At 46.3% G+C, this 14,873-nt stretch overlaps 1 protein-coding gene across 1 annotated transcript in view; it reads left to right on the top strand.

Annotated features, from left to right (window-relative positions):
- AMMECR1 (AMMECR nuclear protein 1) overlaps positions 1–14,873 on the top strand; it is a 108,732-nt gene that overhangs the window by 81,455 nt on the left and 12,404 nt on the right. The window contains exon 5 of the mRNA XM_066640106.1: positions 595–709. Coding sequence (XP_066496203.1) covers positions 595–709 — 115 coding nt within the window. The remainder of the gene's footprint in view (positions 1–594; positions 710–14,873) is intronic.

The following is a 14,873-nucleotide window of genomic DNA, read 5'->3' as shown; positions in this document are numbered from 1 at the left end:
ATCATCTTTAGCAGCTCTTATCTCTAGGATCACAACTTTCTCATGAAGTAATTGTGTCTGTTACAGGGGGAACCTCATACTACAAAGAGCCTGAGCCAGACTTTGAGAGCCTGGTTCATTTGAGAGTGTACTTAAATGTTTCCTGCAATTTTTTTCATCAACCCTTTAAAACTGACAGAGCTTCTGTTTATCCTAACTCTCAGGTCTTTACTCCTGTACGTTGTGCTCAGAATGGCTGAGCAGGATGGCTCTTCTTCAGCAGGTGTCAATTCCCCTCCCGTGTCCTATAGCTGCCTCTCACAATCTACTCTCAGTTGGCAGGCTGGTCCACAAGGTGGCTCTCTTGTGAAACTGAATTTATCTCCATATGCAAGTGAAAACTGAGCTGTGGTTTGGTTTGTTTTTTCATAAAACGCCTTTCCAAGGAACTTGAAAATGAAATGCCTGAACAGTTTCGGTATCAGAAATATTTTACTGTCAACCAATAATTTATTGCAGCCAAACGACTATTCAGTTGTGTCCTTTCCCTAGAGTGCTGTTCATGGAAAGGTGCTTTAGTATCACTCCTGTGTTTTATGTTCTTGTCGTTCACAGTGCCCTTAAAGACAGCCGATTCCCCCCAATGACGAGGGACGAGCTGCCGCGGCTTTTCTGCTCAGTTTCTCTACTTACTAACTTTGAAGATGTCTGTGATTACTTAGACTGGGAGGTAAGGAGTCTCCTGCCTTTTTTCCCCTGTATATAAAGAGTTGCAGCTTCATCCAGCATCATTCCACAGTCATCCTCATTTTAGACTGGAGTAGTTAATCTAAGTTGTCCAGTGGTATCTTGAATGTGGCCTTAGTCTAGGGTTTGTTTTTTATTGCAGAGGTATAATAGTACAGAGGGGGAGGCTCTTGAAGGTCTGTGTTGTAAAATGAAAGTGTAGTCTTAACTTTGTTCCAGGGCATCACATAGCCAGGCAGTTGATGTCCAGCACTGCATTTGACCTCAGCACCCCATAAATACACAGTAGAATTCTGCTTTTCCCTTTAACCACCGTTTCCCCTGCACCCAACCTCCCTTTCTATGCACAAACTACCCCATGTCTGCTCACATTGCCATCTCTAAGGGCCGTTCTCCATCGAAGCCTTAAAACCAGAGTTTGGGCTGTACCACTTCAGATTACATAGGAAGTTGCGTCATCCTGAGTCAGCCTCTTCTCCACCTAAGCCAGTACTGACAGTGGTTTTCTAGATCTTCAGGCAATTTTATCTGCCCTGCGTACTGGGAATTGAGCCAGGGACCTTTCGCATGTGGATTATGTTTTCTTCCCTTGAGCTCCCCCAAGTATTTTGCCATGTACAAAGAAAAGAAAGTCCCCTGTGTATTGAAAGCGAGCATGCACACAGAAGGGTTCTGACTTGGTCATCTTGCTGATGTGCTTGCATTATGTGTTTATGAATATTTTTTTTCCCATGGGGAGCATTTCATCTTGGGAACCCTGTGGGCTCCAACCCCCCCTCCCCCCACTGAGGCAGCAGGGGGACCACGCAACATGGCCAAGGCTGATCGTGTTTTCTTGTGCTTAGCTATAACATCATTGCCAAGCTCCAGTCAAAGGGAGGAGGAATTGCATGTCAGATGGAGTCCTTTAAAACCAGTGAAGACTGTCTGAGGGGAGATGAGAAGAAAAATAGATGGGGAGGCAAGAGAGAAAGGAGCAAGGTGCAGGAAGGAAGAGGACACGAAACCAGAAAAGGGTGAAAATGGAGGAAAGGAATAGAAAGTGGGTTAAAGGAAGAGGATGCTTGAGGGAAGGGGGAAGTATCAAGGGGGAGGAAGGCAGAGCAAAGGTGTGGAAGTAAGAAGATGGGGAAGAGAGAGCTTCCCTGGGGCTTGAAAGCTGGCACCCCTTGGGGAGGGGAATGAGAAAGTGCCAGTGGCCATCTCTCTCCCAAATCTCCAGCTGGGAATTAGAAAGATTCTACATGCAGGCAAGCTGCTGAGTCTGGGGAGGCATGCCTCCCAAGTCCAGAGCAAGCCTGCCTTGGTTCAGGGATCAAAGGGCAACTGAAGCATCACCTGACCAGCCACTTCTCTCCACATCAGAAGCAGCGTGAGGACATACTACCTGATAGAGAGGCATATTGGGCTGGATGTCTCCGTCTCTCAAGAACCTCATTGTAAACTCATAATGAATACTTGTCATTACGCATCTGTGGGATGGAAAGGGAAGGGCAAGCCCCTCCTCGCACCCTGGTTTTCTTCAACAAGCCAGCCAAGATGGTATACCCCAACCCTTCGATGTAGACCTGCCAGGATGTTGAGGGGGTGCACACCAGCCCTCATACCTACAGTCTGAAGTGGTACAGCCCAGAGGACACCTAAGAAAGAGTTTTCATTCACTGAAGCTGAAACCTCCTTTAGTAACAGACCACACCGTAGCAGCCTCATAAATGCCCATTTGTATCTTTTATTCCCTATTTAGCATGTACAGCTAAGTGCCCTTTTAATGACACTCCGGCCAGTGACAGCTCGTATAGCTGTCAGATATACCAGCGACAGCTCTTATACCCTGTCGTTCCCCCCCCCCACACACACACAGCCTCTGAAGCTGTGGGGAGCCGCACTCCCCTTGCCTCCAGAGGCTTTTGTGAGCCTTGGAGAGGCTCAGACTGCCCATTTCGGGTGAAAACACTTCCAGTTTTCCAGGAAACCAGAAGTTGCATCTTTTTGCCCAAAATGGACATTCTGAGCCTGCAGAGGTGAAGGGAGTGCGGCTCCCCCGTGCCTTCGGAGGCGTTGCATAATGTCAACCACTGCTTGACGACAGGGTTGCCGGTCCACCACCCCATCATTAAGTGGCGCACAACTGTATACAACAGCACCCACATTTGCCCGGGGTAAGAAAGCTTGCAGGAGTTGTCAGCATCTTTGAAGTCTCTCTATTACAATAGGCAACACAGAGTGGGTGCCAAGGTTTATTTCTTGAAGATACTCTCTCCGAACCATAACGGGCCTGTGATGATTGCAGGATGCCATGTAGATTCCAGCATCCTGCTCCGAGTAGTCGTCAGCAGAGCTCTAATGCAAGGGTTTAGGCTCCTGAATGCCATTCAGGTGTTTCTGTCCATGCAGGTTTAAAAAGTGTCATCTCTCGGCAGCAGGTTGCTTTAAGGTTGCAAGTGATCTCAACTTGCTCTCTACTCCCCGTGGACCGTTAGGCTGGCGTAGCGTGCAGCATGAGGCAGCACAGAGCAGAGAATACTGAACTTCACAGAAAGTGCAGAACGGCTTCCGATGGCCTGAACTGTTGATCCTGTGGGTGTTCAGGACCACAAAGCAGCTTGAGTGTCCAAAAATTGAGACAGAGCCTGAAACCTGGTGGCCACATAGGAGCAGAGCCCTGGGAATAGGGTTTCCCCACTCCATGGATCCTGCTGGCTGTTTCTGAGTTGCAGGAGTAGAACTATACTACCTAGTTGAATTCCAGCTTTCGATAGCTAGAATGGGTATTTTGCATGTACCTTCACAGGCTGCAAATGGCTGCTCCACGTGAATAACGTTTTGCCTATTAATTGCAGTTTTCTTGTCTGTTGCGCTAAAATAAAAAACGTGCCAGAGATTTAAAAAAAAATTTAAGTAACAGAAATTAAAGCAGAAAATTGAGTGTGGGTACGCTTGGGAGCTACTTTTTTATGCCATTAGCTAGCTACCCTAACATTTTGCAGGCGTTGAGCAGTGGATGATGCAACAATACAGTACGTCCTGAAGAGCATTCACTTTCTCAAGGCACACATGTTGGTTTCCTAAGTCTCAGTAAGGCTGTGGCTCTTGTCAGAGAAACTCTTACATTCTGTAGCGTAGTACTGTAAATAAATTGGAGGATACACAATTCCAGTTTTTGATTTGTGCAGAGGTTTAGGCTTCTCCATTCCTTCCAATATAGTGCCAGGGGCCTGCAACATGTAATTTAGCCATTGAATATTCCTTGGGTACACAAGCGTGATCCCATAGAGCAGCAGTTTCCAAACTTACCATGGTACCTTTGTTTCATGGTGATCTCTTCCCAGCTTTCCCAGACATCACCATCTTGGATCTTGCATGATTCTCACGTGATCCAAGATGGCTGTGCCCAGGAGAGCTGGGACGAAGAGGCTGCCCAGGACATCCTGTGGCCCTGTGGGTTTGTCACAGTGCTCTCAGGCACAGTTTGGGAACCACTGCTACAGGGATTTTAGCAGCTATAGTGCAGCACAGTAAAGAAAAGCAGCCTTTGTCCTTTACAATCTGAGATAATTGAAAACTGAATAAGTTCTTCCTGTTGTGTGCAGTGAATTTGTTTCTGGGGGGAAAGTTGTTTTCTGGTTCTGATTCATTGGTACGCTCTATTAACAGTAGAGGATATTGCCTGGTTTTGGAAGTGATTTATGAGAGCCCTTAGTATGAAAAGGCTGTCAGGACTGGCCCCCAAACTCTCAGTACCTGAGGTGGCATACCAAATACTACCAGCCCCTTAATCAGAGGTGTGTCAGCTGCCACCACTTCTCGTCTTCCTGCTCCCTAAATTTGAAAAGGAAGAGAGCAGAAGAGGATATGTGGAGAGAGGAGAAGAAAGTAGGGTTGGGGGCTAGATCAGTGGTGTCAAACTCATTTCATACAGTGGGCTAAATAGCACTCGTGATCCCTGGTGAAGACCAGAAGTGACGTCATTAAGCAGGAAGTGACATTAAGCGGGTGATGGCCATAAATAAGCATACTCTGTAGAGTAACACCTGGGCAGAAGGAGTGCTGCTGGAAGGGCAGCCCATGTCATAATTGGGTTCTCCCAGTCATTCATGACTCCTTTCTTTCTCAACTCCCTTAGTCTGCCTCTTCCTCCATACCATTCTGAGGCTTCCTTCCATCTCTCCCTCCCATCACTTAGGCAGAAGTGGTGCTACTGAAAGGGTGACCTGCATGATAATTGGGCTCTCCCATCGCCACCTTTTCTGCGGCACTGCTTTTGCTGTAGTGTCACTTCACCGCTCACAGCTGATGGTGATGAGAGGGCCCAACTACTATATCATGTGGGCAGATAAAGAGCTTCTGCATACCGTAACTGGCCCGCGGGTCTTACGTTTGACATCTCTGAGCTAGAGCATCAGACACTCTGCATGATTTTGCTCTCCTTCACAGTTCCTCTTCTGCTTCATTCCCCTCTTCCAATCCAGGGAATGGCAGAGGCAGGTGCCCTTTCTACCTGCTGCCTTAGGTGGACTGGCCCTGAAGCCTGCTTACCTGGCAAATTCAAAGGGGGGGGCCCTGTTTCCAGTCTGTAAGCCCACCTTTGAAGGAAAAAATGGCCAAAATGACCCCTAGGAGTATATTGGGGAGGGGGGGTGGAAGCTGACAGATGGGAAAGTATTAAAGAGTTCCCTTTCTGCCTTCAGATTCTTTTCCACAAGTTCGCTTTCCCAACCCTAAATTTGTCTTATGAGGAAACTGTGAGATTGGGAAACTTGCATTTTCTTCGCATTGCATAGTTTGGGATCTGTAAATCTTTTCAGAGTTTCAAATGGAACACAAAGCTAAATTTGCAAATTCAGTGCAGGGATTAAATAAGGCACACACTTCCACAGACAGAAAAATGCAGCTGTTTCTTTTTAAATGTGGTTTATTAAACATGTGTAGCTTTTAGCATCAATGGAAGTGTTAGCTGCATATTACCACTTTGTGTGGTGCTCTTTGCTGGGCTGTTGCTATTCCTCATTTTAAAAGTTGGGGAAAGGAGGAACTGGACCATTGGAGAGATGGGTAATTAGTAGTTAAGGGACAGAGTTGAGATGGGGGGGGCGGAATATGAGCAAGTCCTCCTTCCTTCCCTCCCAGAAGTGACTGATCAATGTTTAAATGTCTCCCCAAAATTGCTGTTCACCTGGAGTATCTTCACATCAACAACATAAGGTTCACTGGGACTTGGACGTTTTTCCCCTGCATATTTCACACTGCCCTCTAGATCAGCAATTTTCAACTGGTGTGCCACGGCACATTGGTGTGTCGTGAAGTGCCCGCAGGTGTGCCCTGGGAGCTTGGAGCACAGTGGTTGAAAATCGCTGAAAAACTCTTCCGGGTTCCGCAGCTCTGTTTCTAGGGTAACCATGTGTCGTAACGAAGTGTCTGGCTCTGCCGGCAGAGGAAGAGGGACAGACGATTCGTTACTACAGTGACTTGCCCAAGTAACAGAGCCATGGAGCCTGGAAGTGTCTCCTGAAAGTGACATCACAAGAAGCAAAGACCATGGCGGTCAGTGTGCTATGAGAAGAGAAACGCTGGAAATGGCTGCTCTAGATTGTGACTCTCTCTATAATCTTAGTCAAGGTGGTTGTATCTTGTGAGAGTGAAGGCATTTTGTTGAAATGTTAGTCCTTAAAAGAATGATGTGTCACTGTGTTTGCCCCTTGCAGTGAGACAGCTTATGTCATCCATGTTTCTTTTAAGGGAACTGCAGTTATGCATTGTGATGGCAAAAAGTCATTTCAAGATGGCTAGAATATGACCTAAAGAGAGAATGTGGGTCTTCCATCTGGTATAACTGCTCATTTCCAGATCATCCTGAAAGGCCATCAGCCCGGTTAGGAGACCTTACGTCTGTAGGTATGCTGACGATGACTGTGTGGGAGCTAATTCAGCAATTTGCTGGATGCAAAATTACTTCCAAATTTTGAATGGCTCATCACATCGCAGTGGTTTTAATGGCGAGGGAAGCTGTTTACACGGCCAAGAGTATGCACTGTGACCCAGAGGCAGATAGATCTTTCTCCTAGTGACCTGTTTTGCCCCAACTGAAGAGGCTGCCTTTTCGTTGGGCGCAAGAAGCGGGAGTCCCTCTTTGTTGAGGAGATGTCAGGTTTGGAAACAGGTGAGGGACGAGTGAATTGACTGTCATTAGCTCCCATATGGTTTTTCAAATTGCTGCCATTTTCACCTGTTTTTAAGTATGAACTTGCACGTTTGTTCCAGCTACTTGACAGAGTCAGCTGAGACCATTTGCCCATCCGTCCGTCCATGGCATGGCTATGTGTGACTCACTGCTCATCAACCTCATGCTACCGGGTGCTCTTCTGGGGACTGGGCACGTTGTTTCTGCACACCTACAACAGCAGCATCTTCCCCTATAAGGCCCTGCCCCGCAAGCTTTGTCCGCGTCTTAGTAAATAAGGCAGATGTCCAGAAATAAATGGTCTATTTCACAAGGGTAAAAATTGCCAGCAGCTAAGGATTGGTTCAGGTGTGAACCAGCCACTCCCTTGAGCAGTCCAAGTGGCCCTGGAAACACGGCTCTGGGGAGGAAGTAACGTCTGACCCAGCCTCTGTATCCGTGGGTACAGCCACAGGTTCCTGGCGGCCGCTTTCATGAGATGGCTGACCTGTTTTTCAACCACTACCGTGGCTTTATGTCTGGATGCGCCCAATCAGTCTTCTGTGTGACTGTGTCCCTGGGGAAAGTACCCAGGCACCTCCATGTAGTAGAATTTACTGATACAGTACCTGAAGTGCAAGAGATATACAGAAAGACTGTATGTTTCTCCCCAATCCCTGTTCCATTCCTCTGCATATGAAAGTTCCCTTTTCTCTGCTGACGTTCATAGGACACTGATCCATTTGCTTATTTATCCCCGAATTGAAAGCATTCCTTCCTACCACAGACTATGTAGTTCTTTCCCCCAAGAATATTTTTCTTTCTGCCCTATACAGATTATAGACACTGTCATCCCATTCTGTGCTTAGTGCTATTGCCCCCCCCCCCCATTTTGCTTTGTAGGCTGTAGGATGATATGTGCTTTAGAGCCTGTATTTTTGCTTGGCTCCTGAGTGGCATAAGGTGAAAATCGAAACTCGTGGGGGAGGGGGAAGGTGTCTGTTGGACCTGTGAATGCCAGATGACATGTAGGCCAGTATATCAGGAATATTTAACTTGTGCAAGCGATAGATTTACTGTGTAAAAACACACGGTAAATCTATATTTGTGTTGATTGTACAGTTCTCCCTCTCTCTCTCTCTCTCCCCAAATGGGTTCCCTGATGTGTTTCCTTTCATTATTTCAGACAATTTTTACACCCCAAAACAGTGCAAACAGTTTGGTGGGAGCTCCAGGGTGTTGGCATGGATTTAATTCATGGGAAAATGATGGTTTGGCTTGGAAAATCACTGTACAGCTTTGGAATTTGCTAGTCAAGTCAGGCCTCTTAATCCACAGATGGGACGGTTGAAGACAAGAGCAGGAGACGGCAGTGGGCAAACCAGTTACTGGAGTATTTCTTATACTATGTCTTTATTGAGCCAAATACTGCTCATCACTTAAGTCTTGCAGATATTTCAGGCGAAGCAAAGAAAAATTGCTTAGAAAGAATCTGCAGGCTCTGTGTCAGCAATCCCTCCCTCTTGCCACAGGAGGCATTCTGGGCAGCGTGTTGCTGTCACTGCCCAAAACAACTCCGACGGCAAGTGGGAGGGCCATTCGCATGGCACATCGCAGTGCCTGTAATACTTGCCGCGCTGCCCCCCTGTCGCTACCCTGCTGCAGTACATTATTAGGCATTACGTATGTGTAATTTTATATATTACAGCATCTTGAGCACTCTGATTACAGATGCTCCCTCCATGCCCTGTTCCAGTGGATGGCTTGTATGTTAACTTTTTGTAAGTACAATAATGCTGTCACTGTCATCTTCACTTGGAAGGTTGTCACAGTGCTCCTGAGCAGCTTCAGTAGTTAGCAGTATTGGCGACAAACTGGAAATCAGGGCTAAAAGTGTTTCATAATTTTCCTGGTTTCAGGTGTTTATAACTAGGGAGAGCCTCTGTATTTGGAGAAAAAGGCAGGACGCCAATGGTTTAAATAAATATCACTACTGAGGGATCTGGTGGACATTGCCCCTTGGCCACCGCCCAACCTGGCTGGCCCCTAACACCCACTCTTAGTGTGCTGCCCTGTGCAAAACTTGGCTTTAAAATGTGCCGTGTGTAAGGCACATGTACCTAGCTGGCTGGGAATGATCATAAGCTTTTTTGTGGCTGAATGGACAAGATAATGGGGCCCTTAGAGTGAAATCTTCAAAGGCAGGGCTTAAAGATCAAGGAATTGAGAACCAGGAGGCGTGAGAGAGCAATGGCTGGAAGAAAAGGAACGGGTGACGGGATGGGTTAGAAAGGGGGTTTTGCGCGATCTTGAAATGTTGTTAGCAAGAGGTGGTTCACACTGGGGGGGGGCATAACTTAGGTCTAAGTATAGAGCCAAGGAGAATGAAGGACGGTCCCCCAAAAGAAAAAAGTTCAGATAACACCTTTCTAGCTATCAAATTTCTAACGTTCCATTTTGCTTTAACAGAATCCAATTTCCAGGATAAATTGACACAGATAGAAGCAAGTTAGGTGCTCCATCTCTCAGTCCAGCTAGATCCACCCCCTCATTTTCTTCCATGGAAGTGAATGGTCACCATTTTCTTCTAATAGAGAAAATTAAAACACCATGCAGGGAATCTGTTGCAGAGAGGGAGGAACCTGACATTGTGTGGCTCAGCTTTCATTCATGGGCTTCCTGTGGGAAAGAGGGAGACTCTCTCTACACGCGCAGATGCCCTGCCCCTCCCCCCTACCCACTGTAGGGATCCCTTCCATTTACAAGCCTTCCCTTCACGCACACTCTGCCCATCCTAACGATTGTTTTTCCAAGAAACAATATCCTTATGCAGAAAGATAGCATGTATTTTACGTTATAGCCCGTAGTGGCCAAACATGCTTAACACGAGCCACATGCATTAGCCGCACATTATATGTCAAAGAGCCATGGTTTGGCCACCCTACTATAGACCCAGCATCTCCTTGAATACTGGTGAGGCTCACCAGGAATCTTGTCCTTAAGCTTTCATCAAAAGTATCTTGAATGAAGGCAATGCCCAGAGATGCACAATTGCAAAACTTATTTTGAATAAAGTTTTCTGCATCCTAATAATCTCCAGGTTTTTAAAAGCAAGTTTTGGGCTCATTTTTGTGAAGACAGACTGGAAAGTACATTGGCAAAACCTGATGGAATCTGAGAAGGCGAAGGGCCAGGTGGGATGGGTTCCAGTGGTCGGAGAAGGGCATTCAGGGCCTTATGCACTCCCTTGCCTGCTGCCCATGACTGTCAGAACTTTCAAATTCTCTAAATATGCCCCTTTTGCATTGTATATCAATAGAAAAAATACTAAGTGGAAGATGTACATGAGGAACAATTTTACACTGGCAGCAAAAAAAAAAACAAAAACTTAAAGAAATATCCAGATTACGTTGACTTTTCCCATGTGCAATAAGTAGAGGCCAGGTTTCTTCACATGTTTTTTTCACATTGTGATTTGCAAGCATCTGGTCAATTTAGTCATTAAGGCTAGTTTCTGAATCTTGGAAAACCATCCTCAGAGAGTCAGAGGGCAGGAGATGCCATCTGGTAGACATCAGTGCTTTAGAAGTGCACTTAATAGATTTCAGGCTTGTTCATAGTGCTTCTGATGCACAGAGTCTTTTTCAGTTCTCTAATGAAACATAACAAAATGATCAGTCTTAATTGTCTTCTGTTCTGGCTCCAGAAGATGGAATATGAGTGACACTGCAATTGAATTATTTTTTCTTAACTTGAAAGTCACCTCTAAACGGAGTTTTGCAAATATGTGTATCAGTAGGCATCCCTTGACTGTCTGGCAAGCAGTTTCCCAAAAGTCCTGCTTGTAGGATCTAAACAACCCTTTTGTTCACAAATAACTTGGAGGAGGAAAAGGGTGGTGGTTTTTGTATTGGTCCTTTGGGCTTTTGCAGAAGACGGCTGCAGTGAGAAGCCTTTTGGAAAAACGCAGCGCACTGGCAAGCGCCTTCCCTTCCCTAAGTTCTCAACGCATGCCCCAGGTCTTGAGGGAGGAAGGGATTAGTGGCAACTACAGACAGTTTCTTGGCTAGTCAGCCAAGCCAAAGTTTATACACCATCCTGACTCTAGAATAGCCAGAAATAGCTTGCAGGCCTAAGGAAGCACACATATGTTAACATTTCAAGTTATTACTTTGCTGGGGAAAATTATAGTAAGTAGGAATTGGGTGGACATGGTTGGATCTTAAGCCATGGTCTCGTCTATACTGATAAACTATCAGTCCTTGAGCTGGAAAGCCTGTTTGTCCTGTTAAATTTAGTCTACAGGCTTTTATCACCCTACGTGATGTAGAGAGTCGTTCCTTTACCCCACCCTCAAAGCCGCAAAATTTGCCAAAGAAAAGGAGGGCACAAAGTTTAGGTCTGGTAGTTCCTCTGTAGTTTTGTGAGTCTCAAAAGAATGTAAGTCCAGGGTGGGGGCCAAAAAAAAAAAAAATCATCCCCCAAAAGCAAACTGACTTCTGGAAGTTGGGAGAGCAACAAATTTGAAATCTTCACTATGAAATGACATTAAATGCCTTGGTTAAATTTCCTGTAGTTTGATGCAGCTTTTGGGCAGTAGATGCTTGAAATAATTTGGAAGTTTTAAAATGGTGGGCCCTCCTTATCCACGGGCTTGGCGTCCATGGATTTCAGCATCCATGCATTCTGAGCCTGCACCTCAGAGGGCCTCCTGTATGCCACCAGAAGTCATTTCGGGTTCACGCCGGCAACTTCTGGTTGCGTTCAGAGATGTGGGGAGGCTGCACGTGGCCTCCCTGCACCTCAGAACACCTCTGATGCACCCAGGAGTTGCCAGTGCAAACCCAGAGTGGCTTCTGGTCGCATCCGGGAGGCTTTGGAGGAGGCAGGGAGGCAGCACTTCCTCCCCCCAGGAAAGCTATCTGCAGATTTTGGAACGGATCCCCCACAGATACTGAGGAACTACTATATATATTTAATGTGCACCTGTCTCGTTTCCTTGCACATAACGAAACTGCGATCTCTTATTCAGGGAGTGAGGGGTTGCATGCGTGACTGTTTTCCCTTCTGGTCTTTACTCCCACCTTTGCCAGCTGGCACTTAGGTCAGTTGTTTGTCGAACTAAACCTGCCACTGCAACTGCCAGTGTTTGTTCTTAAATTGTGAACATTTAATGTTTGCCAGGGAGGCATTTCCCAACAGTGAAATTCTGATAAGAATACCACCAGCCTTGCGGGTAAGTCTGCAAGTTGCTAGCCCACCCAGTTCTCAAAGCTGCCTTGCTCAAAGCGGCTGGCAGAATGACCTTCTCTGCCAAAACAGATCCATGTCAAATCCCAGCAAACGTAAGAATCAGCGTGTGGAAGATGATCCTTGATGGAAAGAGGGCTGAAAGCAAATCCTTGGTGGTTCTTGCTTTCGAGCCCTGCTAATGGTGTTGGGTAACAGGTTTTGCCTGTCCCTCTGCTCTTGCCAGAGTTTTCCTGCCCCCATCATCTTGGAGGCAGTTCTTTCTTGTTGGCAACCAGAATTAAGAATCTGGATCCACTTATCAGTTTTGGCCTGACTTAAATGAGAAAATGAAAATGGCAGAGATGTTTGTGGATAGCATTTATAGATGTGCCTGTACTCATATGTGTGCATGAGAAAGATTCAGATTGGGACCATGACGCTGGGGAGGTGGAACTCTTTTCCCAATGAAAATACCTTTCCCACACTTCAATTTACTACTAGAATTAGGGAAAACTACACCTCCAATATCAGTTTTGACTGAAAACCTCCCATGAAGAAGGTTCCCTCTCCTCCTAAGGCAGCTTAGCCCACTGTTGAAATACTATTTAAGTTCACAAGCATTCTTTCATGTTGGACTTCCCTTAAGCCCATTGTGAGGGGAGCAGTGACCATTCCTGGCCATTCTTCAAGAGTATGACATGCAAAAATTTGAGACTGAAATGTGGCATGTTTTTCCTGATTCCACAGGCTCCAGAAGGAGAGTTGTGGTCCAATTGTTTGTTTAAATATTCCTGTATTGTCCTTGTGTGTCTGGAGACACTGATAGTAGATGCTCACCAAAAAGTGTATAGATGTTAGAGCCATCCACACTGGATGCCAAACCATGGTTTGGCACTACAGGAGCAAGCCTAGTGCCTACCTTATCCCTCCTTTCCATGTGCACTCCCACTTCAGTGAGTGACTTCAGTTGCGGTTGGTTGGTTGGCACAAACTATAGTTTGCCTCAAACCAGAATGTGTATGAGGAGGGAGGGGGAGAGAGAAGATGTGAGCTGAGGGCTCATCTTGTGGGTTCACATTATGTGCACTGAGTTATTGTCAGCAAAGCCTGGTTGGTCTGCCTGCGCACACTCCCTCTGTTCTGGATGCTTTGATAAACTTCATCCTGTTTGTTTATGCTCAGTGGTGCCTTGCAAAGATTTTCAAACAACTCGTGCAAGAATTTGTTGTTTTAAAGGAGGCCGCCCCTGGCAGTGCTTAGAAATATCCATAAACCTTGGCACCATCTTCATCAGGTTTAGAAACCTGACATTTTTCTGACACATCCTCAGCATGTGGAGCTCTTCAGAGCCACCCACACTAGTCTTCATGGGGTCAACTGGCTACCTCGTGAAGATTCCTAGTAAATTATCTGAAACAACTGAATGCAGATATGCGTAGCTTAACAGTGGGATTACGTTCTCTAAACCCTGCTGTTAAGTGATTTTGTGTTTATGCAAAATTCTTACTTTTGTGTTAATGGTGTCTGTGTTGTCATTAGGAAGCCCCAAGAGTCGTCCTCCAGGTTGCGCTGGGTCTCAGAATGACTGGCAGAAGCGTCTGGAAGCTACTTCAGGTTTGCTTTCAAAAACCAGAAGTAGCTTCTGGGGCCTTCTGCAGGCCATTCTGAGGCCCATTGGAGACCAAGCACAACCCGAAAGAGACCTCTGAGGCCTCCTAACGGCAACACCAACACAAAGGTAAGGCATTTTCAGTTACTGTACAATAAACCATCGACAAATCATTGATCAGAACGTCACTAAGCGACACACACCTGTAGTTGGTTTGTAAAGTAGCTTAAGTGGTCCAACATGATATAGCGTGTTGTTGTTGTCCTCTCCTCTGGTCTCCAGGCCGTGCAGTGTCCATAGAAGTTCAAATGGAAGTCCTCTTGCTTCCAAGTTTCTGCTGTTTTGTAATTTTGCAAACCTGCAGGTTACTCTTGGTTAAGTCATTGCATGTAGGACCGTTTTTGGTCTACAGAAATGCTTTGTTAATGGCTCTGTACATGTATGCATTGTACATCATTCAGGAGGGACTGACGCATGGGGTGCCAGTCCTGCTGATTCCTACTCCCCAAATGCATTCCTGCAAAGATCTGGAAGTGGTGGATTCTAGCCTGGTGTGTTCAGTCTTTGCCACCTCAGAAACCGTCCAAAACTCTTCACCATACAGGAAAAGCCACATCATCTTTATCAGTGGAACGGAGGACTTGACTCTTCCATGTTCCATTTTTTCTTCACACTCCATCAGCATTTATATAAATGCTGTTTCCCCGAGCAGTGTGGGTGCCACAATCCTTTCTTAGTGCTCCTGTTATCGAGTTCCCATCTTGTCTATGGGGCACTTGTCTCCTATTCTGGTTATCATTAACTGGGACCTTTAAAGGCAATCCGAGTACTTGCACCTGGCTTAGAAAGCTGGAATTAAGTATACGTGTACCCCAAGACACGTCCATTCATACTCGTGGTTTGGGATCCTGGTCACAAATTGTTGTCATCTTTGCAGTGGTATAGCTCCAGGAGGGGTGGTGAGGCACGTACATGCCATTCCGGGCAGCGATGGCAACAAGCTGGCATGCCTGAGTGTTGCTGTCACTGCCTGGAATGGCTCCAGCATTGAGTGGGAGGGGCCGCGTGCACAGAGCATGGCTGTGTACGCAGAGCATTGAGACACCTGCAGTACTTGTCTCACTGCCCCTCCTGTAGCTGTGCTTCTGC

Source organism: Tiliqua scincoides, chromosome 12, assembly GCF_035046505.1.
Source record: "Tiliqua scincoides isolate rTilSci1 chromosome 12, rTilSci1.hap2, whole genome shotgun sequence".
In the NCBI taxonomy this organism is placed as follows: domain Eukaryota; kingdom Metazoa; phylum Chordata; class Lepidosauria; order Squamata; family Scincidae; genus Tiliqua; species Tiliqua scincoides.
This window is presented reverse-complemented; position numbering and strand designations above follow the sequence as displayed.